A 26204-nucleotide genomic window follows, 5' to 3' on the forward strand; every position below is an offset into this window, starting at 1 on the left:
CAAAAAACAAAAAGTATACTATATTTTGAATTCAATTTGTAGTTTGAAGCCTTTTATTTAAATATTTTATAAAGTATTCAAAATTAAAATTGAGAGAAACTTATATTTCTATTCTCAAATTTATGTTTAGACTTCTTATCATTGTTGTTAGTATCAAAATTTAATTCATAAAATATTTTACGATTTTATATAATATTTTTGTTCAAATTTCACACTATCGAAATATAATAAATTGTTAAGATCATTCAAAAATTATCATAAAATTGTTTAGATTGTTGTACTTTTAAATTTTTAGCTGCAAATTTTTTTTAATAAATATTCAATTGAAATGATTCATAAATTGGAAGCTTAAATAATTATTTGGTTATAGGTTTGTTAAGTTTTTTTAATTTGATCTTATTTTAAGATTTTTATTTAATATGATCATAAATTTCGAATGATGTATACGTGTCACTGTTCTACATACATAATGCACTGAGTGACGTGATCATTTATTTTTTTATTTACTAGTGACAGAATAATATGGTGTTTAATTGAGAGGGAATTAGGTTAGTCAATTAGAGGGATTTGTGATTAAGATTTGGATTCGCTGCTCAAAGAAAATTTGGAGAGAGAACGTTAGAAACGAAATTGGATAAAATATTTTTTTTTAATATTTTTTATCTTGTTCTCTAAAAGACTTCATGAAAAGGTATATCTTAAGCCCTTAGTCATAGGTTCTTGCTAAACATTATTTTCATTTTAAATGTTTCTCATCCCTATTTCACAACTTTATCCTTTGCAAGAAAATGAGCCATTGGATAGTGCTTGAAGAAATACCATTGTCAGGCTTTGTATAAGAAACTATGTTGCAAATTGCAAAATTCCTTAAGTTCGACTCATGTATCCAATAATGTTTGGAGTACCTGAACGCATAGCCTTGTAATGGAGATGAAGAAGAAAAAAAGGTGATTTCAACATACATACGACTCCAAAAAGATGAATCGGGGTTAATCTGGTGCTAAAATGAGTTTCTCGGGATACTTCTAATGCACCGAAAGATATTCTATCACATCGTTGAACTTGTTATGAAAAACTATAAGGAGAAAGGTCGTCGAGATACTTCAAGTATGATTTCTTTGCCGAGTTTTGTGTTGTTCTCTACTAAACATTAAAAACACAATATTTTGATACTTTAAAAATAACTTTTTATATATTTTAAAATTAATGATAATCAGTGTATTTTGAAAATATAATAGAGAAAATCAGTAAATAATCCAAACTAAGATACTTCCAAACTCTACAAATTTAGTAAACATCTATAATGACGTGATTTATAAGTCATGCTGTGTAGATACTTAATTGAATAATTTGAAATTTATGATAAATCAAAAATCCCATGACTAAATTGAAAAAACTTAATAAAAAATATGTTTAAATGATTATTTGAGCTTAAATTTAACTAAAATTTAATATAATATTAAAATTTATATTATGTATGGTTATCATCTATATATTTATTTTCTAAGATGTAACGCTCACTCACTCTTTGAATGGATAAAGTTTTAACTAAAACAAAATTAAAGACTCTACTAAATTATTTACCTTCTTTCAATTAAAATAAAATTGAATTAAACGTAGTAAAACATTAATATTTTGGCACTAACATTTATGGCATGCTTTTTTTTTGTATTTAATATATTTTAGAAAATAAAGTTTAAGTAAATTTAGAGAAAATATGTTCACAGACCATTTTGCATACAACTTTTAAATAATGTGATAATTTTAATATCTTTGAAGGTAACAAAAAATTTGGGTTAAAATAAATACATTATTTAAGAGAACATATTAGGTTAGGATTAATGAGTGTTTACGACAGGGCTAATTAACAAAAGTAGAATGATTAATTAGTTTCCCGCCAGGAGGGACTACAACATTATATATAAACTTTATTTAGTTTTACAAATGTCTGGCTTGAATCTTCTGATAGAAGATAAGACAATATTAGTTAGAAGAACAAATATTCATAACCAACACATCCTTCAATGGCCTCCATCATCCAAATACCACTATGCCAACTCTTCTCTCTGTCACTGCAACTCCCACTTTCACCCTCACTCTCACCAAAACCCTAATTTCTCTTCCCAAACCCTACTCCATCTCCTATAAATTCAATTCCCTAGTCTCCCACTGCTCCCTCTCCGACCGCGAGGAGCAGCGTTGGCTCCGCGAAGAGCAACGATGGCTCCGCGACGAACAGCGTTGGCTCCGCGAGGAGCAGCGCTGGGCTCGCGAACGCGATCAACTCCTCCGCGAGATCTCCGACCTCAAGCTCCAAATCCAGGAGATGGAGCGTCGCCTATCCACGCGGGAAGTGTCCACTCCGGCTTCCGTCTCCGACGCCGTCGCGAATGTCACGTTGCTCTTGCAGGTGCTGAAGGACAAGAATATGGTTCTCGAGAGCGGTTCGAGTATTCGGAAGATGGAGGATGTTATAAGACACACTCACAAAAACGGAGAAGAACAGGGAAAGAGAACAAGTAACATTGGTATTGAATCTGAACTTTTATTTCTCACACACATGTGTCACAATGCATCGTTGCTATTTACAGTTCTATTACAAGCAGATAGTTACAGTCACTAATTACGTAACTAACACAACGCAAACTGAATTACTAACAGCTTTTCCCCTTAATTCAGATTAGCAATTTATTGCACTCTTATCATTTCTCTACTCAGCTTGAATCTGTCAGCCGCTTTGTTAAAATATTAGCTACTTGGTCATTAGTACTGCTGTATATAGCTCACTTATTGTTGTCTACTAGCATCTTCATAGTTTTTGTTTTTATTTTTTTCTAATCTTAATTTCTGACATGAAGTTTTCAAGCAACAAGACTAAACAAGTTCCCGTTGAGGTTGCAATGTTCAGCCTCACTTGAAGACAATGCCACCACTGCCTCCTTCTTATAACATGAACTAGGTGCCGCGCCACACGCCATAAACACATACCGCCGTACTGTACTTTTTCTGTCTCTTTTATCATCACACCGGTCTGAATCACGGTAGCAAAATACTTCATTAGAAATATTTTCGTCATGTTTTTGAAAACAAACCATATTTCAAAGTGCACTTCACATATGTCAATATTCTATTAACTACAAGCAAATGAGAAAGCATTGGATGAACAGCAAATCTACTTATTAACTCCATAAGCTATGTTAAGTTACTGCATAAAAATCTCAATAAGTCAACAATATTTTATACAAGCCTGCATCGACTACATTGCCACTTCCTTCCTTCTCTAACTTCATACATACCATAATCAACAGGTGTTTGGACAAAATTACAATCCAGCATTTGGAATATTTTCAATATTTCAATTGCATACCTCTTTTTTATGTATGAAAACTCCATCACTAGAGGAGACAAATTCCATTCCCAAAAATAAGATAGCAATCTTTGATCTCTCATCTCAGACTCTAACATAGCTCTTCTTTTAAACTTGTCTTTCTGTACTGCATTGCTGCCAGTAATTGTAGATCATCTACATAAAGGCAAACTATCATTAAATCACTTATAAATAGCTCTCACATAAGATATTTTGTTCTACTCTTGGTGAAATCCAGCTGGAAAAAGAAGCAATATTTTTATCCCTGACCCGAGGTGCTTGTTTTATCCCATATAAAGCCGTTTTCAATTTATATATCTTTTCTTCATGTCCCGTCCCTTCAAAACCAGGAGATTGATTCATATAAATGTTCTCCTCTAGTGACCCATTTGGAAAGGCTAATTTTACATAGAGTTGATGTAATAACTTTATGTAACCACTAGTTTGATAGTTTCAGTTCTTACCATAGGTGCAAACACTTCATAACAATCCAAACAATGTTTTGCAAAAACCACCCCTTTGCACCCAACCTAGCCTTGTATTGTGCAACTTCTCCGGTTGGTTTTACCTACACAACACTAATTGAATGATCTACAACAGAGGAGAAGCAAATTGAAGAGGAGAAGCGATTTGAAGAGGTCATAGAAAGGGAGAAGGAGGTTGTGGTGGTTGAGGAGTCTGTTACAGTTGAAAAGATGAGCCTTTTGCGGAAAGGTTCTGAAGGAGAAGAGGTTCGACAAATGCAGGTTGATCTTCCATTTTCCTACTCTTGATAATTCTGTTTTTTAATGTTTCCAAATAATATATAGGTTCTGTTTGCATAAATTTTCTTAAGTAAATAAGACAGAAAAAAGAATTAAACATCTCTTATGATTTAAAATCAGCTTATGGCTAAGCTTAAAGTATATAAGCTGATTTTAAGTTATAATGGAAATTTAATTCATTTTATTTTCTTACCTCTCCTACAAGTGACAGGAGAAGTTTATATCCAATCACAATTTTAGTTATCCACTTCTATGAGAGTTGATTTATTGGATTTGTGCAATGTGAAATCTTACTTGATGTGTTGAAATTTGAAATAACAGGAAGCGTTGCTGAACTTGGGGTTTTACTCGGGCGAGGAAGACATGGGTTACTCAAGCTTCTCAAGTGGAACAGAGCGTGCAGTGAAGACTTGGCAAGTTAGTGTTGTTCTGCATTATATATAGTTTATGAAGCTTTTTGATGCAAAGAGGGGAGCATTTTGTCTTGGATTAATTTTGAATATAAACTGAAAATTTGAGTGCTGTATATATGTAGTGCTCTCCATATTGTGCTATGCCTGAACAATTTTGTTTTTGAGATTTTGATGGTTGTGAGATGTTTGTTTGAAAGGCTGCATTAGGTGTCCCTGAGGATGGTATTATGACTGCTGAACTTCTTGAAAGGCTTTATTTGGAGATAAGGAAAAAGGATGCAGGCAGCATGACTGAAGATAAACAATCTACTTCTGTTTTACCAAAGGTATGCTGCTTATATCAGATGCACTTCTTGTTCCTTCCTTATTGCTGAGCCCAATAATCTGTCCCAATGTTTGAGACTTTATCTCTAATATGTTGTCTTAAGTCTAAATTTCCATCAATTATGCATGCTCCAACAAAAAATAATATCAAAATTAACAAAAAACGTGAAAGTTACTCATATTAGCTTTACCTTGACTCATGTAAATTCAAACACACCGTTAGTCCCATGTGCTTTTGGCTAAAATCACTTGACTCCTTGGTCTTAACTAAACATGATAGTTTGTGTACGGGAAATCTGAATATATATTTCTTTTTATTTGATTGAAAGCATAATTTTTGATTATTTTATTATGTTCTTAGTGAAGTTTTGGTTTTTGAAAGAGAGCATTGATGTATTCACTACTTGACAACTAGCAAGGACGACATCTCCCATAAGTTTAAGCTTATGGATGGAGGCCTAGGAATTATTCTACTATTTTATGTCTAAACAACAGACACAGAATATTTAAACTGTTAAATACTTGAATTTGCATCATAGTCCAAATGTGAATTATATAGGAAGGTGAAAATGGAGCTGCAGTTCCTTCAGTGACAGATATTTCAGAGGTTCAGCAAAATGTTGTGAAAAGTGATAAGGGAACAGAAGTCCCCGAGCGAGGAGTTTTTCTCCTTGGAGAGAATCGGTGGGAAGAGCCATCAAGACTTATTGCAAGTGAGGGAGTTGATAGGAGCAAAAACAAGAATGCAACGACAAAATGCCTTCAATGTCGTGGGGAAGGTCGCTTGTTGTGTACAGGTATGTAACTTATCCCTTGTATTTCAATTAAACGACCATTATCCAGTAGTTGGTTAATTGATCTTTGTTCTGGAACTCAAATCTCATTGTAAATTCACTTTTAATTTTATACATCCTCCAAGAACCAAAGCAGGTATTATGTATTTTCAAGAATATAATTTTCCCAAATCCTCATAATGTACAAACCTCAATTGTCTCATGTACCCATTTCCTTCTATATGAGGAATCAATGACTTAGGAGCAGTGTCATGCATATTTTTGCTGCTATCAATATGGTCGTCTTTAGAAGGATCATTGGATAAAAACGAAACCATCAGAGCATTGACATTTTGAACGACAATAAGGGCTCTATCATTATATCATCATCTATCTCAATGATTGGTTCCTTTTGATGCCTTAAATTCTACTGTTTCCTTTGTTGGACAATCTTTGTTTTCCTAGGTGTTCTTTTGTCTAAATCAGATTCCTCCTGCAGGATTTCTTCGTGGACTTTCCAAACATGGTCTATCCACCATTTAGGTTTTGGTGAAACTGTTCATTTTCTCTATATATTGAGCTTGTTGGGGATGCTTTTTCCAAATCCCTATTTGTGCGAGTTAATTGAACACAGCCTACTAGGCACTTTGACTTGTGCAAAATTATCTCTACTCTACTTGAGTAAAACAGACGATAATTTCTACAGTCTTAGACTTCAAACTAACATGGTCATTGCTATCAAATGAATTTAGGAATTACAATTGTGATAGCAGTAATCATGATAGCAGGCATGGCCCAATAGCCCCAATGGAGCAGTCAGAGTTGGAATGGTTTAATCTCTCGTTGACGTCTCTTGTAATGACCATTCTAAGGGCAAACATAATAGTCGTCTCTGATATATTGATGTTGACTGTATAATAATGGTTTCCTAGATGCATTATTTATGATCAACATTGGAAATCTCCAGCCAACTTCCATTTCTTTAATTGCAGAGTGTGATGGATCTGGCGAGCCAAATATTGAACCTCAAGTAAGAAATACACAAGCATTTTAAGAAAATTTACTTTTGTGGCTGTTTTTACCCATGTTGCACATGATCTTGAACTTATCAATGAATTCTTGAACGCAGTTTTTGGAATGGGTGGATGAGGGCACAAAATGCCCATATTGTGATGGTCGAGGGTATACCATATGTGATTTATGTGGAGGGAAAGCTATGGTATAGGAATAACATACATTTCTTCATCGTTACACAGGTATATTCATCAATAGCCAAAGTATCACAATTTTGCTTACCTGTCATTTATTTATTATTTTTTGTTTTTGACTGTTTCGTAGTCCAAAACAAATCTTATTATGAACGTTTGTTCAACTGTTAAAACAGAACTGATAAATATGAACTTGATGTTATCGAGATTTCCAGGGATTTGGAACTTTCAGAACTGCGTGAAACTCTAGAAAAGCCCCGCAAATTACAACATAGGTTGAACGGAACAAGTGCTTTTAATCCTTCAAAATAAATGATGTCATATCTGAGTATATTCGGACATACATTATCCCCTTGTCCGAACTACGTCCATTTCAAATTTTCTGTTACATCACAAAATATGTAACGCTGTGATAATTCCAAGATGCTTCGGAGGCAGACGGTCATCTTTCAATTCTGTTATCGTAAGTCAAAAAATATAAATCGCTGACGACAATGGCAAATGGAGGGCTGCACAGGATCTTGCAGCAAAGGTTGCTCAAAGTGTGAGCAGTTCCCTAAAATCCTTCAAGTGAACTCGAAATAAAGGCGTTGTTGGATTGAGCTCAATCAAATACTTGGTACTAAATATATCTTCATTCATGTTTTTGTTTGAGCAACTTGAGATTGCTGAGCTTTGGATGATCGGTGAATAAAATTGTCGGAATTAAATCCTGGTTAGCAGAGTAGCCGTGAATGTGGTTAATAGTAATTATTGTCGAAGTGCCGAACAAAGTATTCTTTTTACTAAGCCAGTTAATGATAATTTCCCAATGTGCCACCAAAGACCAACAGTTGGTGGATGTTTTGTTTGATTGGTCGACAACACTATTTCTTAATGCAGTTTTCAACACCCCATTTTTTAAAATATTAAAAAGAAACATATCAAAGAATGTCTACCACTTCACTGCCAAATTGTGTAGGATATTCCCATTGAAGTGCACTTATTTAATTTTTATAAATGTGAAATAAAAGTCAGGAAGGAAGAAAAATATAAGCATCAGCTAGAAGGTCCTGACAGACCACCGAAGAGGCACGAGCTTGAGCCGACCAATTGAGAGTTGATAGCTGTCTGATATTTGACGAAAGGCAATTGAGGATGGGTAGGAGGAACAAGCTCTTTAAATGCATACATTCAATTGCAAGATATTGAAAATCGAAGTGTAGTCAGTCCTGAGTTAGCCATCGAACTGAGAAGAATGCGGTAAGTAATATTAGTAAAATGCAATTTTCAACAATATCACTAATGCTGTATTTAGCTGAAAGTTGATATTATTTTAATTGTCAAATACAAGAATCGTATTTTCATTTATAAAATTTAAAAAATTGTATCGGGTTAGTCACCACCTTCAATTGCGGCTTACCATAAAGCAATTGTGTATGCGTATAACATCCCGCAGCATATATTTATCCTCCTGTAAACCATAACCATATATTTAACATTATTGATGACAATGATTTAAGAAAAACATTTTAGAAATTGGACTGTGGTAAATTATATCTTGAGGGATCAAATAAATGATAATGTACAGTACAACAGTTACAATGAAGTGTGACTTGCGTTGCCTAAACTAATGGGCTAAGTTACAACGAACTCTGCTTATTTCTAAAATATTACCCTCAGGCCTTGACCGCCATTATTACAGCTTCTCTAGGAGAGGGTTGGGTAGGAATTGTGTGACAGTTACCTATACAAAAATTATGTTCTTACATGTTGTAGATCAGCAAGCACAATTAAACACAGAATTGCTAAAACATCTTGCTTTTGTTGCAATCTTTCTCACACCTGTTTCATTATGAGAGAATCCGCCAATAACAGGAGACAAGTGGATTCTGTCCATGATATTGATTTTAGGGGGCTCAAGAATTGCCTTGGGCCGATTCATGGCATATTGCATGCCCCAAATAGCCAGGGGTCTCATGTACATGAGGGACCGGTAGTGCCCATCCATTGTCCATGCCTCCGGAGTCTGAAACCAGTACCTGACATGGGATAAAGGGGAATGAATGAATGAATTTTCTAATGGAGAAATAATCGATGCACACAATTTAGATCTGCCACATTTAAACATCTAAATAACTTACGGAATATGTGATTTTTATCAAGAAATAAAATAATTATCATAGAACAATTGATACTCTCCTGTGTCCGGAGTGAACACTAATTTGTAAGTTAATATTAACGTATATAGATCATACAAGTAAAATACGCACGAAGTACACTTCTCAATTTGATGTACTTTTAGTGATAAAATACATTTCTTTATTTTTATTTACGCATCAGAAAATCCTATCCTTACTTCATAGACACGAAAAGAGAGGATGCAGGTTATAAAAAAAATTATGGGCATAAGAAGTTTTACCCATATCCATCTTCTGACCAGCCCGCTAGAAATATTCCCTCGGCTGTTGTGAAAGCCTCTTCTTCCATTCCAGCAAGTATCATTGTGGCAGCAACACCATAGGTCACACCTGTCCATACTTCACGAGACTGCATACAGGTATCATCAACCTTACCGTTGGGATGCATGCCATTTACAGCACCCATCCTACCTCCTTTAACTTTCATTACATTGAAATCATAAACCTTCCGGAGAGCACTTTTTATTTTGGAATCCTCAAAAAGGGAGGGAAGCCCTGAGGATGCAGTATACCATTGCCCAGCCAATTGATCTGCTTGAATGGATTTACTGTTACTACTTGATCCACTGTCGTAGTTAAAATATGAACCATTCCACAGTTTTTCTTCAAATGCTGGCTTAGCCTTCAAAAACTTCCTTTTGCAGATTTCTGCAAAATCTCTGTCTCCCAGTTCAAGGGCCATTGCTGCGGCAGCTTGTAGAGCAGCAAGCCAAAGACATCCGCAGTATGTGCTCACACCATGGACTGTCCATGTATCATACGTTTGATCAGGGAAGCCATCATTCTCAATAAGACCATCGCCATCTCTGTCAAATTGGTCCATGTACTCCATTGCAGCCCGGACAGCAGGCCACACATCAATTCCAAACTGCAAATCACCTGTTGCAGAAAAATCTCGATACACCTGAAGAACAAATTTTGGGTTCAGGTCCTTCCACTTGCTAGTATCATGGATGTTATAGGCATTCATTTCATTCCACGGATCGTGTGTCCCCAGATCATGTGGCACTGCCCCATAAACCTTGCGAATTCCCCAGTTTCCCTCTGCCAGAAACTTTACTCTTCTTCCATCTTCACACAAGACAGCTCTAGCAAAGTCACGCTGTATATTTAATTCAATCCTAGGAAAGAGCTCAAGAAGAGCAAATGATGCGTAGAAGTGCACGTCATACGTGCACCACATGATATACTCCACCCCTTCCAAGTACAAGAACCTTCCAACATCATCATCATTATCATGTCCATATAGATTTTCATCCACACAATTATTTCCTGTAGTAGCGGTAGATTCATAGGTACTATCTGTTGTGCGGTCCACAACCGTCCTTTTTCTGCCATTTATTTTATCTTCAGTTCCTTTGACAACTGCATTTTCCAACTCCCTTGCTCGATCTTGGCCATTCCGCATACTTGAAGATAGCAAAGGAGAGTCTGGCAGAAAGATTAAGCAGTTTTAAAGATCTTATTAAGAATTAAATGACAATAGGCATCTCCAATGAAAAACCCAAACATTAATAAAAAATAAAACCACAGTACAATGTGCTAATATACATACCAATCCAAATTGTTCCTCCGGCAACAAGAAAGTAGAGTTCATTAAATAATGTAAATTTGTACCTGTAAAAATAAATAACAAATACAATAATATATCTTCTCCTGGAACAATATAAGCCACAAAAAGATAGGACAGCTTCACAAGTCAAGGTAGAGGAAGACAAAAGAGATTACACAAGAGCATACATGATCAATCAGTCTTTACTTGAAAACAGAAGTAACACTACGTTTTACTAGATGAAATTGTGACTGAATACCTCTGACTTAAGGTCCCATAAACCCAACCTTTGAACAAAGGAAACTAATTTCTAGAACAAAGTGAAGTTTTTTAAGTCTAAAACCTTGCACAAAAGTAAGCTGCCAAACATCAACTGAAAAAACCCAAGTTTTGCTCGGGCTAATTTAGTGGACACCAAGACTATAAAAGCTTCCTACATTTGATCGTAAAATAATAATAATCTGGAATTGACCCATAACAAGCAAAGAAACAAAAAATTCAGTGATACTTCATGATTAAAATATTATAGAAGTTAAATTTGAGAATTACCATTCTGGTAGTGTCTCGTCCTTGAGAATAGGATTCTGCCATTTCTCAATCTCTTCTTCCCACCGGCTGTAATCTGTTTAGAATTCAAAAATCTAATAAGGTTTTTATATGTCACAGATGGAACCATCAATCAGAAACATTTGTATATTTTTTCTGTTTTGAAATGTGATTATATACAACCAATGCAAGTAAAGCACAGGCCTGAAGAATATCAATAATCAAACCATACAACATACTTGTCAAAGCATCATGGGCCAAGTCCACTGCCGCTTTCTCAGAAGTCCCATAAAATTTTGTATATCTCCTGCGGTAAAAGAATCAAGCAAATTTAACAATAAAATATAATTATACAAAAGATATTGGGTTGTACGTAGGCTGCATGTTTGGCAACAACAGGCACAATCTCTTCCAAAAAAAAATAAGAATTAAAAAGTTTATGCTGTCACAGATAAAGCAGGAGTGACACTATTCATTTGGAGCCTAAGTAAAACTCTATTTAGGATAATCACATTTCAATGGGATCATGTAATACAAGATAACAAATCAAGATAGTCATTTGTAATAATAATTAAGAGCAGGCAAGCAAGAATACCTTCATAGAAGAAAAAATAAGAATACAATATCAAGAGATACAATGGTCAATTTTACCATACATATATGCCTCTAAAGTAAACCAAGAATTTGATATACCATTAAAAAAAAAACAGCAGACAATTGAAAAGCGTAGCTTTTAAAGCAAAATGGCCTCCCTAATTAATTATATGAGAAATTGGTTTGCCCAATTTAGTATCCACCACCTGTTTAAATCACAAGATTCTGTTGGAACCGAGTGAGAGAGATTTAAAAAATCTTCATCTAAGCTTAGCTACTCAAAGGCAGATCTGATTTACCAATAACTAAAAGTATCATTCAAATTTTTCTAAATCTAAAATGCAGCTCATGTAACAAAGTTGAAGCTAGTTAAATCATATCATGAACAACCTCACTCGTACAGGCAGGTGCAAGCATACAACTATTATTTAATATATAGAGACCTTGGTCAAGGATAAATATTAACTACCTAATATTCTATCGTAACATTGATTACCTGTTGAAAGTGCAACCTTTCACGAACTTTACTTTTGGAGATGACCATGCAAGACTGAATGCAACGGTGCACTTTCCATGGGGTTCAACCCAAGCTGTAGCTGCAACAGCAGCACATAGTGTCTCTCCAAGTGATGAGGGCATGCTAGGACCAGAATTGAAATTCTCCTGGTCAAATTGACCATCCTTAAAAAGATATAATAATTTCAATTAGAACCAATTCTACATACTTTCCATACCAAAAATATTTGGAAGAACCTTGTGGAAAACTATAAATATCATTTAGAAATCCCCAAAAAGAGGGGTAACCAGTACCTTCACCATTTTACTCCACATGCCTTTTGCGGTTATGCTACTTCCTTCAGACAGCCCAAAACTCGGCAAAACAGAAACACTAACATTCTGCGTTTCACATGCAGCTATGGAAAAAGTAACAGGAGGATTTCCTTTTGCTGTCCTGTATATTGGAACGGCCTTAATATATACACCAAAATCCTCATTTACAGAGAAGTTTAGGAGAAGAGACCCTAATTACAATTTACAATTACATACATACCGACCCACACAAACATGTTACTTATACCTACGTGCATGCAAATATGTCAAACCAGAATAGTGAAATTGTAAACTTAATTGTAGAAATCAAGTACTGTCAATGAAAAAATATTATTTCAAATTAATGGAAATTGGTAGCAATAAACAATTAAATTTTCTTAGTTCATTTTTACAAGTTCATGGAAAAATCCCAAACCAGAATGATAGACCAAAGTAAAAATAATCTATTTCAGAATAGTGTTTTCATTTTCATCTAATTTGGAGGTAAGCAGTTAACTCACCTCACCAGCACAGTTCCCGCTGTTGTACTTTCTCCATATATTTTATAATGAGGTTTTTTTTCTATAAAAAAGTAATAACCAGAACTCTATACTTGGAATAATACTCAAGAAAGCGCAATTGTTGCCATTTTCCACGGGAGACTCACCCAATACACCTCCTTTTTACACGAAGATTTTATAAGAAAAGAGCACGAAGATTTAGAATAGGTCTCCAAAAAGAAAAAAAAAAAAAGAACCTTTAACGGAAAAAGGACCAATAAGAATCAAGAAAAGAATGTCAACTTTAAAGAGCACCTTATGACAAGGGAATCATATAAGCAAGGGTCTATAGAATTCAAGCTGAGTATCCGAGGATTTTGGGGTAAGTGGAAGTGGCCAATTTTTCTTCTTTTCATATGTTGCTGATTTCAGCACATTTTGGTTTTGATAGTTGTGTTGATCATGGGCTAATGGACACATTTTTCAAGTATCATCTGTCTTTAAGAAAATAAATGGGTTGCAGAAAAGGCATGGTACTAGACACCGCAGAAATTTCTTCGCTGCATGGAGCTCTGATACAATAAAAAAGCTTGCAAGAATTACAAGGTGATTCCTGAAGAGAGTTTCGATAAAGATGGCAATGCGGTCAGCCCATCCCACATAATGTTTGACCCACAGTCCGCATAAGAATTTTAATAACTATTTTTATTTAATTAAATTAATAGAAATAATAAATTTTATAAATGCAAATGAGTGGGATGGATTGGAGAAAAAACACAAATGAGCAAGAAACACACACAATGTGTTGTTGTTGGATTTTAAAAGTTTAAGTAATGTGGGTTATGTGGGCCAACCTGTTGTTGGCCCGTGCAGGTTGCGGGTTATGCAAGGTGAGTCTCAGATTGTCATTGTTAGTTTCACTGCATAATGTAGGGCCTTGATCCTTAATATTCATTTTAAAAACCATAAACACAACCATACAAGTTACAAATCTAAGAGCAGAAGCTCATAGGGTATGAATATTTCTTTGGAAGAAGAAACTGTGGGAGAAACGTAGTTGAGAATCACGACGGAAGGGCAAACAACATCATTTGAGATCGAATGTCTTAGAAAATTGGGAAGATTGAAAAATTGGGAACATAGAGAAAGAACTTGGTGATGGAAGCGTTCAAGAAATAAAAGTGTGTTTAAAGCCTTGCTTCGATCCAATAATGATGCAATATTGAATAACGTATCAGAAAGCTAAAAATTGAAACAGAAAATTTGGGGTGATGAACAGTCCAAAACTTTAGAGGAGTTTTACTGAGATCTCGAGGGGAAAATGGGAAATTTAAAAGCTTAAAAAAATAGAAAAATTTGATCAAGAGATTTGGATTACTTAAGATATTAACATGTATAAAGATGAAGAATTTGGTCAATGGATCAAGATAATCAAGAGAGATGGGAAAATTATTTTTGTAAGTTTTACAATGTTGGGAAAAAATCAATTGGTAATACGGAAGGATTAACAAGCTCATATGACCCTTAAGATGATTGATAATGGTAAAGCAGTTTGTAGGAAATATGTTGAACAACAGGCTCATTAAACTGTTTAAAAGAGATTGTTTATAAATATAAGCTAGAGCACCTTTAGACTATTCAGAAACTTTATGTCATTGCCTTATCAACCACTCCCATGTAAACAATAAAGAGAAATCAAACCAACCGTCAAATATATCTATAAGGTTTGATAACTTGCTTGTGATATAGAAGTACACCGGAGACTCCATCTTCAGCTCTATAAATGAAAAATGAAAAAGGAGTTAAAATATTGTTTAAGGCCTACTCTATTTTGAAGAACACATATCGCGATTAAAGAAAAAACTTACTGGAATGGTTCATTCACATGATCTCCAGACAGGTGTGAGCTTCCACCAATGGAATTCTGCAGAAGATTAATATTGATGGTTATTTTTTCAATGGCCCAATCTCTGTAACCCCTACCCAAACATATTTTTGTGACAAGTGAAGACAACATTTCAGGAAAATAAAATCTTACCGCCCAAGTAAATAAAAGGCTGACTTTAGCTCTTTCCTTTCCTGTGTTCACCAACTACAAAACAAACAAGTAAAATTTTTAATAAACCTGAGAATATATATTACTTCACACCTCATAATACAGAAATTAAACATGGATACATATGATAATATTAAAATAATATACAATACGGAAAATGTATGGAATATTAAGTTCTTCACCCACTTTGCTTAATGGAACTCCGTTAAGCATGATAGCTCAAATAACCAGAGGGAAATTGGCATCCAAAAGGATTTACCAGGGTGGAACATCGCCCAATTCAACAGCTCATATGGAAAAAGGACTTCTCAAACATCTTAAGGGATGAAAAGAGTCAAAGTCAAAGTGAAGGTAATTTGCAACAATCAAACAGCCTTATACAATGCATCTAATCCAATTTTTCATGAGAGGACCAAACATAAACAGGTGAAATGCCATTTCATACAAGGGGACACAATAGTAGATTTTACACTAATGTAAACTAAGAAAAATGCAACTAAAACTTTTTCTCTAAGAAGCTAAAGTGCAGCAACTAGTTTGTATTTAGTATATAATACAATATGTCAATTAAAAGGAAAACAAAAAATCTCAAACAATAGTGCAAGGAAACTGACCCTTTCATTCTCTTACATACAAATATAAGTAACAATAATAAAATTACACACCGTATAAACAAAAACAGCAGCAGGTAGACTGCTTTCTCTATAATTATGTGGTATGAATGGGGATATCTGCCGACAAGATATTTTTAGTTCTGGGTCTGGCTCACCTGAGAATAAGAAAGTAGTAATTAATTAAAAAGGATCATACACATTTAACAAAGAACCAATTAATATAAATGACCATACCATCATAAACTGTCCAAGCTCTTGGAAACAAAGCATGGTAGGTTGAGTGCTGCCCATTTAGATTCCATCCCCATGATGATATGCCCTGATCATCAGGTTTCTTACTAGATCTGGAAAACAAATAAAGATGAATTTGAGTACATGTATGTGTATCTAGAGATACATGAAAAGCACCCAAAAAAACAAATGTTAAGCAGAATCCAAAATTCAAATCAAACTAATTGCAAGATCGGAAGAGTAATATTTTTGCAACTGGGTTGATGTTGTCAATCTACTCTAGAGTGCTAAATGGGTAGCAGTTAGAAGTATATTAGTCAAAGCTTGGTAGAATATTGTGTTATGCCTCTATGTAATAGTTAGAAACCAAACATATATTGTGCTAACCCTATCAATTATTTTCATCATCAGAAGCTTTTCTAAAAAATGAAGATGGAAATATTCTGCAAAACTAGTTTTTTTACATACATAAGTTCATGTAAGCAATAAAAAGGTCAGCAAGACAATAATAGGACACCTGTGAAACCTCAGACGGTCAAAATAAGAGAATTTTTGTTGCAAATAATGGGTATTAACTTATCAAATCATTATCATCCAAGTAAACATCAGATAGTTATATTTATATGTAGGGACTGATTGGGTTTAACGGTACCAATGGTATTTTCTATTATCACTGATTAGTATTCTCTTATTACTAGATAGTTAAGATATAAATACAAGCAAATTGTAACAAAAAAATGAATTTATAAAAATGCTAAATATGTTTGCAACACTCATAGTCATGAAACATTGTTTTACAAACTTCCACACATGCCACCTTACCCTAAACCTTCATGCTGGCCAGGAGCCAAAACTGATGAAAAATTTTTGTTTCCTCCCTCTCTACTTATAAAAATCTGCAACATGAGTAAATAAACCATATAATATGTATTATAAACCACAGTTCAGAATGGTCACAAACAATAAAGATCATTCTGGTTAAAAGGGAAAGCCAGATGTTTTACTAGAAGGCTCTAACATTACCTTTGAACTAAAATTCATACAAAGTAACAACTAGTGAAACTACAAACCATGTTCATAACTTTTTTTTCTCTTGTCTAGACAAAACTAGGGGTCTATCTCATCAAGTAGAGAGCAATTGATACTGATAGAATTAAAAAGCTCAAATACAAAACACCAATCATATTGATTAACTAAATTTCCTTTTGCACAAAAGCACCTTGACTCCAAAATCCATTTGATTGCACAGAAACATTAATTTGTGATCCTAAACAACTTCAGTATATCTACCTCCAACCCTCAATATAACTGTCTACCAACCTCACTGACCAACTCAGTGACTAACTAACCATTCCACTCCAAAAATCTTGTATTTATATTTTAATATACATTCCACCTATTATCCTTATTCTGTTAAGGGAATGCAATATAATTTTAAATAATTCATTTCAAGAAAGGTACATGCTGAGCACATAAGTGACAGTCAGGGAAATAAATCCACAAATTGATGCCATACAATTAGAGAAGAATATAGCACATCAATAATAAGCAGAAGAACAGGAAGACTTACAGAGAACTGATTGGCCATAACTGGTGACGCTTCACATAAGCTAGGAATAATTTGCCATTGTCGGAACTCGCCTCTAAACCCTCTTGATATGCTGCCACTCCTGTTTAGGAATAAATGACGTTCAAATCAATACAAGAAGAAAGAAATTTGTTTGTTCTAAAGGCCAAATGGATAAACCCGCTTGTAAATAATGGTATTCAGGATTATTAGTTGGTAGCTTTCAATTGGAACAAATCATACCCCATCCCACCAAGTGGAACTCCTTGAGATGCAGATGGCTTGCAACTCTCGCGGGTGAAAGGATCAATAGGTGCTTTCTGCAGAAATCAGACAAACAAAAAAAAGTTTGGAATCGTAAGTTTCAACCTACTCGTATAATGTATAATGTACCCACCACACAAAATTAAACATCAATGAATGACCCAAAGAACATAGAATTTGAAATTTACCCTCCCATGAGAAGCCTCTTCCCTAACATATGACCAAATACGTATCCCTAATCGAACCTGGGAATTTTAAAACACAATAGACAATCAGGTGAGATAGAGCGAGATGCAAAATACTAATAAAACCATCTATACATAAATAAGAATATGCAAAGGAATTCCGTGCACTAAACCAATGAGTCCACGTTATTAGTTGTAGTTTTGGGAAAGAGAGAGGGAGAGAGGAAAAACACTTGCCATTTTTATGGCTTCCATAAAAGTTACTCTAAATTCTTTAAGAAGATTGGCATGGCTGTTCAATCTCCTTCTCCAAGCTTGCTCAGGGGGAGCAGAACTATCATAATCAAACTGCAAAAACCATGTCAGGGACACGGATTACATTTAAATAAAATCAACTATCAATATCAATGACATGTGAACGTAGCACCGTGTAATCAACTACTATTAAGAAAAATCACACGCTAAAGTCAAATTTCCAGATAAAGCATCATCACGAAACCAGGACGCCAATTCACAAAAACAACAAAGAGAAACTTAATAAATAAATAAAAACAACACCAAATTTTCAAATGAATTCAGTAATCAACAAAAAAAACAAATTCGCAACCATTTCGACCAGCTAAGGAATAGCATTCTTTTAATTTCCTTCCTTCGGCTAACTGCAACGAGTAGATCGTTCGTGTTTTCCGCCAAGAAAACACAAACATTCAGACTTTAAAATTAAAGTCACAGGCAAACACAAGTTTTTCAGATATCACAAAAGCGCGGCGCCATCAGAAGGCAGAACGCTGATTCACCAAAGTCGGAGAGCAACTTAATAAAGACAACAAAAAAATACGTCATCGAATTTCCAAACTGAATTGAATTATCAACAAAAGCAAATCGCTGTCATGTCAATAAACTTCATAAGAATCCGATATTCCAAAAATAACAAAGAAAAAAATTATATACCAGCTGCAGAGTAGATTTACTGATATACTCCTCCGTAGGCCACGAATTCTTTCTACAATGAAAAATGTTGCCGCTAACCATGCTTTCACAACACACAACTCTCTCGGAACAACGAGAGAGATCAAACGAGAAAAAGAAACAAACGCACGCTTAGTTCTCCAAGATCGCGCTCACAAAGCGCAGATAAAAAGAAAAAGAAAAGAGCGTGTGTGAGTGCTTGAAGTTGGAGTGAAACAGTTACGAATGAGATCGAATATCTCGTGATTGATCGGAAAAAAACTAATTATCGAATATCACGTGATTGTTTCAGCAGATTCGTTTCGGATTTAAGCGCAGCGCAACAGAGCGAATGATGCGTGGCCAGAGGAGGAAACGCCGCTTGTGCAGCCGAGTCCGCGACTCGCTCCTTAAAATCTAACTCGGATCGCTAGTGGGGAGGAAGAGAGAGAACAAAAAAAAGTTTGAATGGAAAAATAACAGGCTTCTGTTCTGGTGGCCACTCTTTAATTGTTTTTTATTTTTCTCTCTCATAATAATTATGATTGAAAATTTGTGTTCGTAAAGTAAAAGTGTGTATATGTATTTGGTGGTGAACAACTTTCGTTTGGATTGAAGTGTAAATCACCGTTGTCATTTGCGGGTCTCTTTCACTTCATCACTTTTTTTTATAACGGTCCACCTTGATGTCGGTCTCCAAGACTATACTTTTTCGTATTTTTCTTCTTTAATTATTTAAATATTTTTGTATAAATAAATTATCATTTACTAACTGCTTAAATTACATAAATAAAATAATATGCACACTGTTTGGACACACGTTCTTGACGCAGTTTGACACCGTTCCAACGTGAAAAATTGCGTTTAGCGTCACCAAAAACTCGCACCACTCTCTAAAGTGATTATTTCAATCCACACACGGAAGTGGTCAAATGGAGTTGTTTGTTACGCTCTTTTTTTTTTCGCCAGGAGAGAACGCCAACCATATTTTACAATTTGTTATCATTCTCGTATTTTAACTTTTGACGAGTATTAATATATTATTATAAATGTTATTTTTATAATAAATCTTGCATGTATAAATTGTATTCTTTCGTGTCTTTTATATAAACAATAAAATAGAACATAGTTAATATTATTTAATAACATCATAAATTTAAATTGTATTCTGAGTACTTTATAAAATTAAATTATTTAAGTGAGAGTGATATCGGAGTTTTTTTGTATTTTAAAATCCTTTTGACCAGAAAATTATAAAATAGGGTCAGTTGATATTTTTTTTAAATTAGGTCAAGTTGTTATCTGGAAGGACGACTTCCGGGATGAAGTCGTCCTCCACTAGGTCGATTTCGCTTTTTTTTTTTTTAAATTAATGTCGTTGCGTCAAATAACGACTTCTATTTAATAGAGAAGTCATGTAACATGACGACTTCACTTTTATTTTATTTTTTCAACTTTTCAGTTTTAATTATTTGTTATTTTTTTTCTTATTTTATTTTTTAAATATTTCAATTTTTTTTTTAATTTAACGGTTTTGCTTATTTTTTTATTTTTCAGTTTTGATAAAAAAAAATTTAATTTTTTAATTTTTCAATTTTCGTTATTTTTTTTAAACTGAAGAGTTATCGATATTTTTTGAATTTTTAAATTTCTTTTTCAAATTTGGTTAGATATACAAATTATATTGATTGTATTTGTAATTATTTTTATTCCTACAATAAATTAACTTCATAAAATATATTAGATAATATAAAATTACATAATAAAAATAAACTAAAATTGGATAAAACAATAAATTACTGACGATAAGGACAATTTCCTCTATGATGTCCTTCATTTCTACAATATGAACATTTACTTCGTCTGTTGGGATTTGGTTGATCCATTTCATTCTGGATTCTATTAGTTGGTGGTCTTCCCCGTACCCTACGACGCATGTTTGGGTTTGGAATGAAATTTGGTATGGTGTAAGTGAACCAATATTCTTTATTCTTAATCGGATGCAATTGTATTTCATATGCTTTGTTGATGTTGTAGAGGCTATAAACTGGATGGATATATGAGGTTAGATCTACATGGGAGAAAGAGCACACAGCTATTACGTGATGACAAGGCAGTCGAAGAGCTTGAAAGTGACCACAATCACACCACCAATCATTTAATCTAACTGTAAAAGACATTGGTAGGCGGTGATCATGTGGAGAAAACATCTCTTGAACTTCAAATTCATTATTTTCTCTTGAGTATCGACAGACTTGACACATTCTCACTTGTTGTTGATTTTTTCTAATAATAGCATTAATTTCCTCAGGATACTGGTGGCCTACTCGTAACATGGAGTTTGCCTTAACCCCTCTCTCAACAAACCATGTTGCGGTCCTTTCAAATGTTGCTTTCCTTGTAATTTAACTTACTTCAAATTCATACACTTTTTAGGTGGATGAACCAAGCAGATCGGAGAAATGATGGTTCTTTATCAGTTAGTGAATTTCGCTTGAAATTTGATCAAATTCGTACAAGACAGGTAATAATTAAGTTACGTAATCATTTATTTTTCTAAATTTGAAACTAATGTCTACAAATTTTTTTAGTTCTTGTGAAGGCCTTATATTCAAAACGAAGTTCGTCGGTTGATTGTGGTTGACATCCCTATAGTGGCTAGAGCAACAGTTCCTATAATTTGCTTCGCGACAGTCGAATTCCATCAGGCGGATAGGGTCATGCGTCAATTTGGTTTAAGACAGAACATCCCGCCTGACCCGATTAACCTCGATCAAGTCCACAGGGATGACTTGAGGGGGAGAAATGAAAGAGATTGGGTGGCACATCATCACCGTTAGATTGCAATTTGGAATGATCAACAAAATCGGCTCATTCAAGGTACATCATTTAGTGGAAACGACCATTTGCGTGATGAAACACCCTACCTGCAATGGTATATAAACCACATTATCCGCTATATATCTCCAAATACGGAATCTTCCGATGATGAGGTCAGTTTTACTACAATGTCGTACATCTCTTTATCATGCGTACTTATTCATGAGAATGACCTTGCTATTTATTTTACAGTATGATATGTCACAAGAACCATCCCCAACAATTTTTTGGGCAATCGTGTATGGGTCACAGTAAAATGTTTGGACATCCATACCCTCAGTTTGGCAACCCATCAAACACCCAATTCCAACATGTCCCTTCCTCGTACGGTTTCTTCCCGCATCAGTCATGTTATGGTGCTGGTCCATCACAAATGTTTGACACTTCAACCATGACACCACCATTCGCCTATTATCCAGGATCTTCTTCATCAATGCCATTCCATCCTCCGCCAATGCCTTCTCAAACTTTCCAAACAACGATTCACCATCCCCAATTTTCTCAAAGTCATCAACATGAAGATGAAGATCACAATGAACCACACTAAGAACAACCACCAACACGACCAACCAGACCCAGAAGACGACCTCCATGTGAAACTGGAGGACATGGATGATTTTCTACTAACTTAAATGTTGTATTTTAATTATTAATTAATGTTAAAATATATTAATGTAATGGTTATTTCTATTCTATTAATATTTTTTTACTTATTATTCTTCTAAATCCTAAAAAATAATCAAAATTTATTTATTACGAAAAAAAAATTGAAAAAGTGAAGTCCTCATGTGTGAGGACGACTTCACTTTTTCGTTTCAAACAAACCGGTGCACTACATAACGACATCACATTTAAAAAAAAAAAAAAAAATCGGTAAGGGAGATAAAAATATTGCCTCTGATGTTGTTACCCTTCTTGACAACTTGACCTACTTTGGCAAAAAAAAAAATTGATGGATCCATTTTTAAAAATTCAAGTTTCAATAGACCCTAAACTACAAAAAAAAAGCCAATATTGGGTGAGCATATAAACTCTTTTTTAGTCTGATTTATGTTATTAGGCTATGTTTAATAAAATTGCAAAAGTGATTAAAAGTTAAAAAAAAAAAAAAAAAAAACTAAAGTTAGTTGTTGAAATAACCGGTAAATATTAATGATAAAAATATATTTGTCAATAATGAGATGTTTCATACAAATAAATCTTAACAATAAATTCTCTTGACAATTACTGATCTCTTTAAAATAAACAGTTATAGCTAGAAAAACATGTTTTTTTAGTCAATCAATGATTAAATCCCAATTCAATTTTTTGGAAAATTTGGATCCAATGGAATTAATTCCCGAATCAGACCCTCCAATTCAACGTGGATAACTATCGTAACAAATATTTTATGAAACTTATTTATTATAGGTAATATATAATTTAAACTAATATCAACAAATCATTACTTTAAGTGGTATTGAAATTAATTCCTCCTGTAATTTTTTTATTTCTCTATATAAATTAAATTATCAATAATCCTTACCAACAACATAATTCATAAAGAAAAATAGTACTTAAATTTTTAAACTAATGAAGTGTTATTCTAATAGAACTTCGCAATTTCTGTTTCACTCAAATGAGATCTAAACTGAGATATAGAGATAAAAATAGTTTAGAATCTTTAATTTAACTTATTAAGTACGCTCTAGGTAACGAATTTTAAAATTAAAAGGTAAAATATTTATACTTTTTAAAATTGTTATATTCTGTTATTTTCTTCTCTTTAATAGCCGTGGTTGGTGGTGCTGCTCAATAGAAATTTATTTTGCTCGTGGACTTCCTAATGAAGACTACAAGGTCTTAAATAAATAAATATGTCGATATAAATGAAGAAAGTTGTGACAGTAAAAATTTAAATAAATTCCAAACCCGTATTCATGTATATACTAAAATGATAAGATTTACTTGTCGAGTCAAGACCATAAAAATAAAGTTGATTCTTATTTCATAGATATACGTGTGTATATATGCACAATTTAAAAATCTTAGTATAAGATAAGACTAATAATAAGACCATTTTATTATATTTAAGTAGATGGAAATTTGATTTTAGAAACTGATTTTTTAAAATTAAATTAGATTTAAAATTTACTATTTAAGATAGTATTAAAATTATTCAATTTAGTGAAATTTTTTATTTGTTGATTTCATCTCATTATCAAGTTATATAGAATCATTATTAATATTTAATATCATGTTATATATATATATATATATATATGCAGAACTTGACAAAAAATTTAGAGGTGCCAAATTAAATTTGTTATATATAATTTTTTTTTTCATTTTTTCTCTTCATTTCTTCGGCTTAAAACAAACACACATAATAGTATAATTCAAAAAAATATGACTATCATTCGATATTATATCATGCTATTATATCATGATATAAACTATGAATACCATTTTGATAAGTCTTTCGTACCTCATCAATTTGATTTGGCGGGTATTGTCAAATTTGAGGACGTTTTTTTCCCGAATCATGTTCTAATAAATTTTTAAATTCATTATATGTAACCCTAGAAAATTTAGAGATTTGTTTTTCATTGTGTTGAATTCTTGGTTCTCATGAAATTTCTTAAGTTTAGTTAATGTAGATGCTTTTTTTTTCATCTTTATCACAAACCTTCCTCTTTCCAAAAAAAGAATTAATTCTATTACTCTATATCATAATCTTTCTAATATAAATTTATCACCTCTCACCTCTCACCTATTTAGAAAAAAAAAATTTGTATTCACAAATCACAAATATCACAATGCAAAACATAACAAAATTCATACAACTTTAATTAAATAAGCAACACTATATAAATTCAAAACTTTAAAAAATTTTACCATAGGTAGCAGAAAACATAAAATCCCTAAATTTCATAATTAAGGGTTATAATAATTTGGAAAAAATTATAATTAAGGTTCATACAAATTTCATAAAATAATCCCTAAAATCAAAATTAGGGTTTATACTCATTTGGAATAAACTTAATTTGGGAGAAACATCCTAAAAAGAATTATAAATTTAACATATATAAATTATGATAAGATACTAACCTTGATATGTGAGAGATCATCCCAAAATGTATATTTCAATTTTTGTTTTTTAATCTATCTCTTTTGTATTTATTTCTTTTCATACATTTTCATGATAATTTACATTATAGAAAGTTCTTATAGCTAGAAAAAAAAACTTTAATTTCTTTTATAAATCAATGTCTCCATTAAACTTTTTATTTTATCTTTTATTATAATTTTTTATAATATAAACTTAATATAAATAATATATAAATATAATTTTAAAAAATAAATAAATATATATAAAAAAATAAATTTCAAAAATTTTGAGGAACCATAACTGCCCCTGTCATTTAATAGTTCCGTCGTTATATATATATATATATATATATATATATATATATATATATATATATATATATATATATATATATATATATATATATATATATATATATATATATATATATATATATATATATATATATATATATATATATATATATATATATATATATATATATATATATATATATATATATATATATAAAACAACTAATACAAACTTTAACTTCCAAACTAAAACTTTTACTAGACTAATCATTGATTTTTCTTTATTTTTTTTATTTCATAGTGATTAGAATTAACTGAGATAAATTTCAAAGAATATGTGAGAAATATTTAATATAATTTAATAAATAAATTATTCATTACAAATTTTTTATGTACTATTAATTTATGGATAAATATTTACATTTTATTTTATTTTAATTAAATTTATTATTCGTTACTCTCTTTTATCTATAAATACAAAGTATAAGAAAATACACAACAAACACAATGGTTCATGACGAAGAGTTTTTCGGTATTTTGCTTTATATTATTTTCTTAGGATAATTATACTTTAACCCACTTTTTTATCCATTTTTAACCCATCGTTTTTATCACTCTTAGATTATCACATCACATCAATACAAAAAATTAAAATAGATGATCTAAGGATGATGAGAGTGATGGATTAAAAGTGGATCAAAAAAAGTGGGTTAAAATATCATTTTCCATTTTCTTAATAGTATTAGTGTTCATAAAATTGAGAAACTTTAGTGCACAAGCCACCAACAAGTCTTTATTAGTTTTTTATCATTTTTCACAAGTATTTTATTATAATTATTTATTACTTTTAGTTATGATAGTTGACAATTTGATATTTTTTAAATACTAAAATAATAATGTTTGAGTAGTTTGAATGTTTGATTTATTTGTTTGTCACATTAAATTATGTAAATTGACACTTTGATTTTTAACAATCATATTTACAATAATGTTTAGTAAAATTGATTAATATTTTGATTGTACTCTTATAAATTAATGAGTCAT

The 26204-nt window shown here is 32.6% G+C and overlaps 2 protein-coding genes across 5 annotated transcripts; one reads left to right on the forward strand and one right to left on the reverse strand.

The window, feature by feature from the left end:
* Nucleotides 1-1971: 1971 nt before the first annotated feature.
* Nucleotides 1972-7715, forward strand: LOC114191940 (protein disulfide isomerase pTAC5, chloroplastic). Of its 4 annotated transcripts, none has more exons than XM_028081397.1 (8): nt 1976-2528; nt 3968-4113; nt 4453-4548; nt 4742-4870; nt 5428-5665; nt 6634-6671; nt 6771-6897; nt 7057-7715. In XM_028081397.1, exons 1-7 carry the CDS (start codon nt 2051-2053, stop codon nt 6864-6866), a joined length of 1221 nt encoding a protein of 406 aa, XP_027937198.1. In that variant the 5' UTR covers nt 1976-2050; the 3' UTR covers nt 6867-6897; nt 7057-7715. The 4 variants fall into 4 exon arrangements, with proteins under 4 accessions (XP_027937199.1, XP_027937200.1, XP_027937198.1 ...); XM_028081396.1 differs by having other exon boundaries at nt 1977-2528; nt 7065-7715; XM_028081398.1 differs by lacking the exons at nt 6771-6897; nt 7057-7715 and having other exon boundaries at nt 1972-2528; nt 6394-6644.
* A 630-nt stretch (nt 7716-8345) lies between these two features.
* LOC114191938 (non-lysosomal glucosylceramidase) lies at nt 8346-19400 on the reverse strand. The gene is made up of 18 exons (XM_028081393.1): nt 18900-19400; nt 18186-18296; nt 17952-18008; nt 17743-17819; nt 17503-17602; nt 16755-16828; nt 15936-16045; nt 15753-15856; nt 15070-15123; nt 14900-14955; nt 14770-14808; nt 12532-12673; nt 12218-12402; nt 11367-11434; nt 11131-11203; nt 10585-10646; nt 9251-10460; nt 8346-8870 (listed from the first exon to the last, which is right to left on the reverse strand). The coding sequence occupies exons 1-18, from the start codon at nt 18978-18980 to the stop codon at nt 8609-8611; spliced, it is 2865 nt and encodes a 954-aa protein (XP_027937194.1). The 5' UTR covers nt 18981-19400; the 3' UTR covers nt 8346-8608.
* Between the last annotated feature and the right edge of the window lie 6804 nt (nt 19401-26204).

This window comes from Vigna unguiculata, chromosome 7 (genome assembly GCF_004118075.2).
Source record: "Vigna unguiculata cultivar IT97K-499-35 chromosome 7, ASM411807v1, whole genome shotgun sequence".
Lineage (NCBI taxonomy): Eukaryota > Viridiplantae > Streptophyta > Magnoliopsida > Fabales > Fabaceae > Vigna > Vigna unguiculata.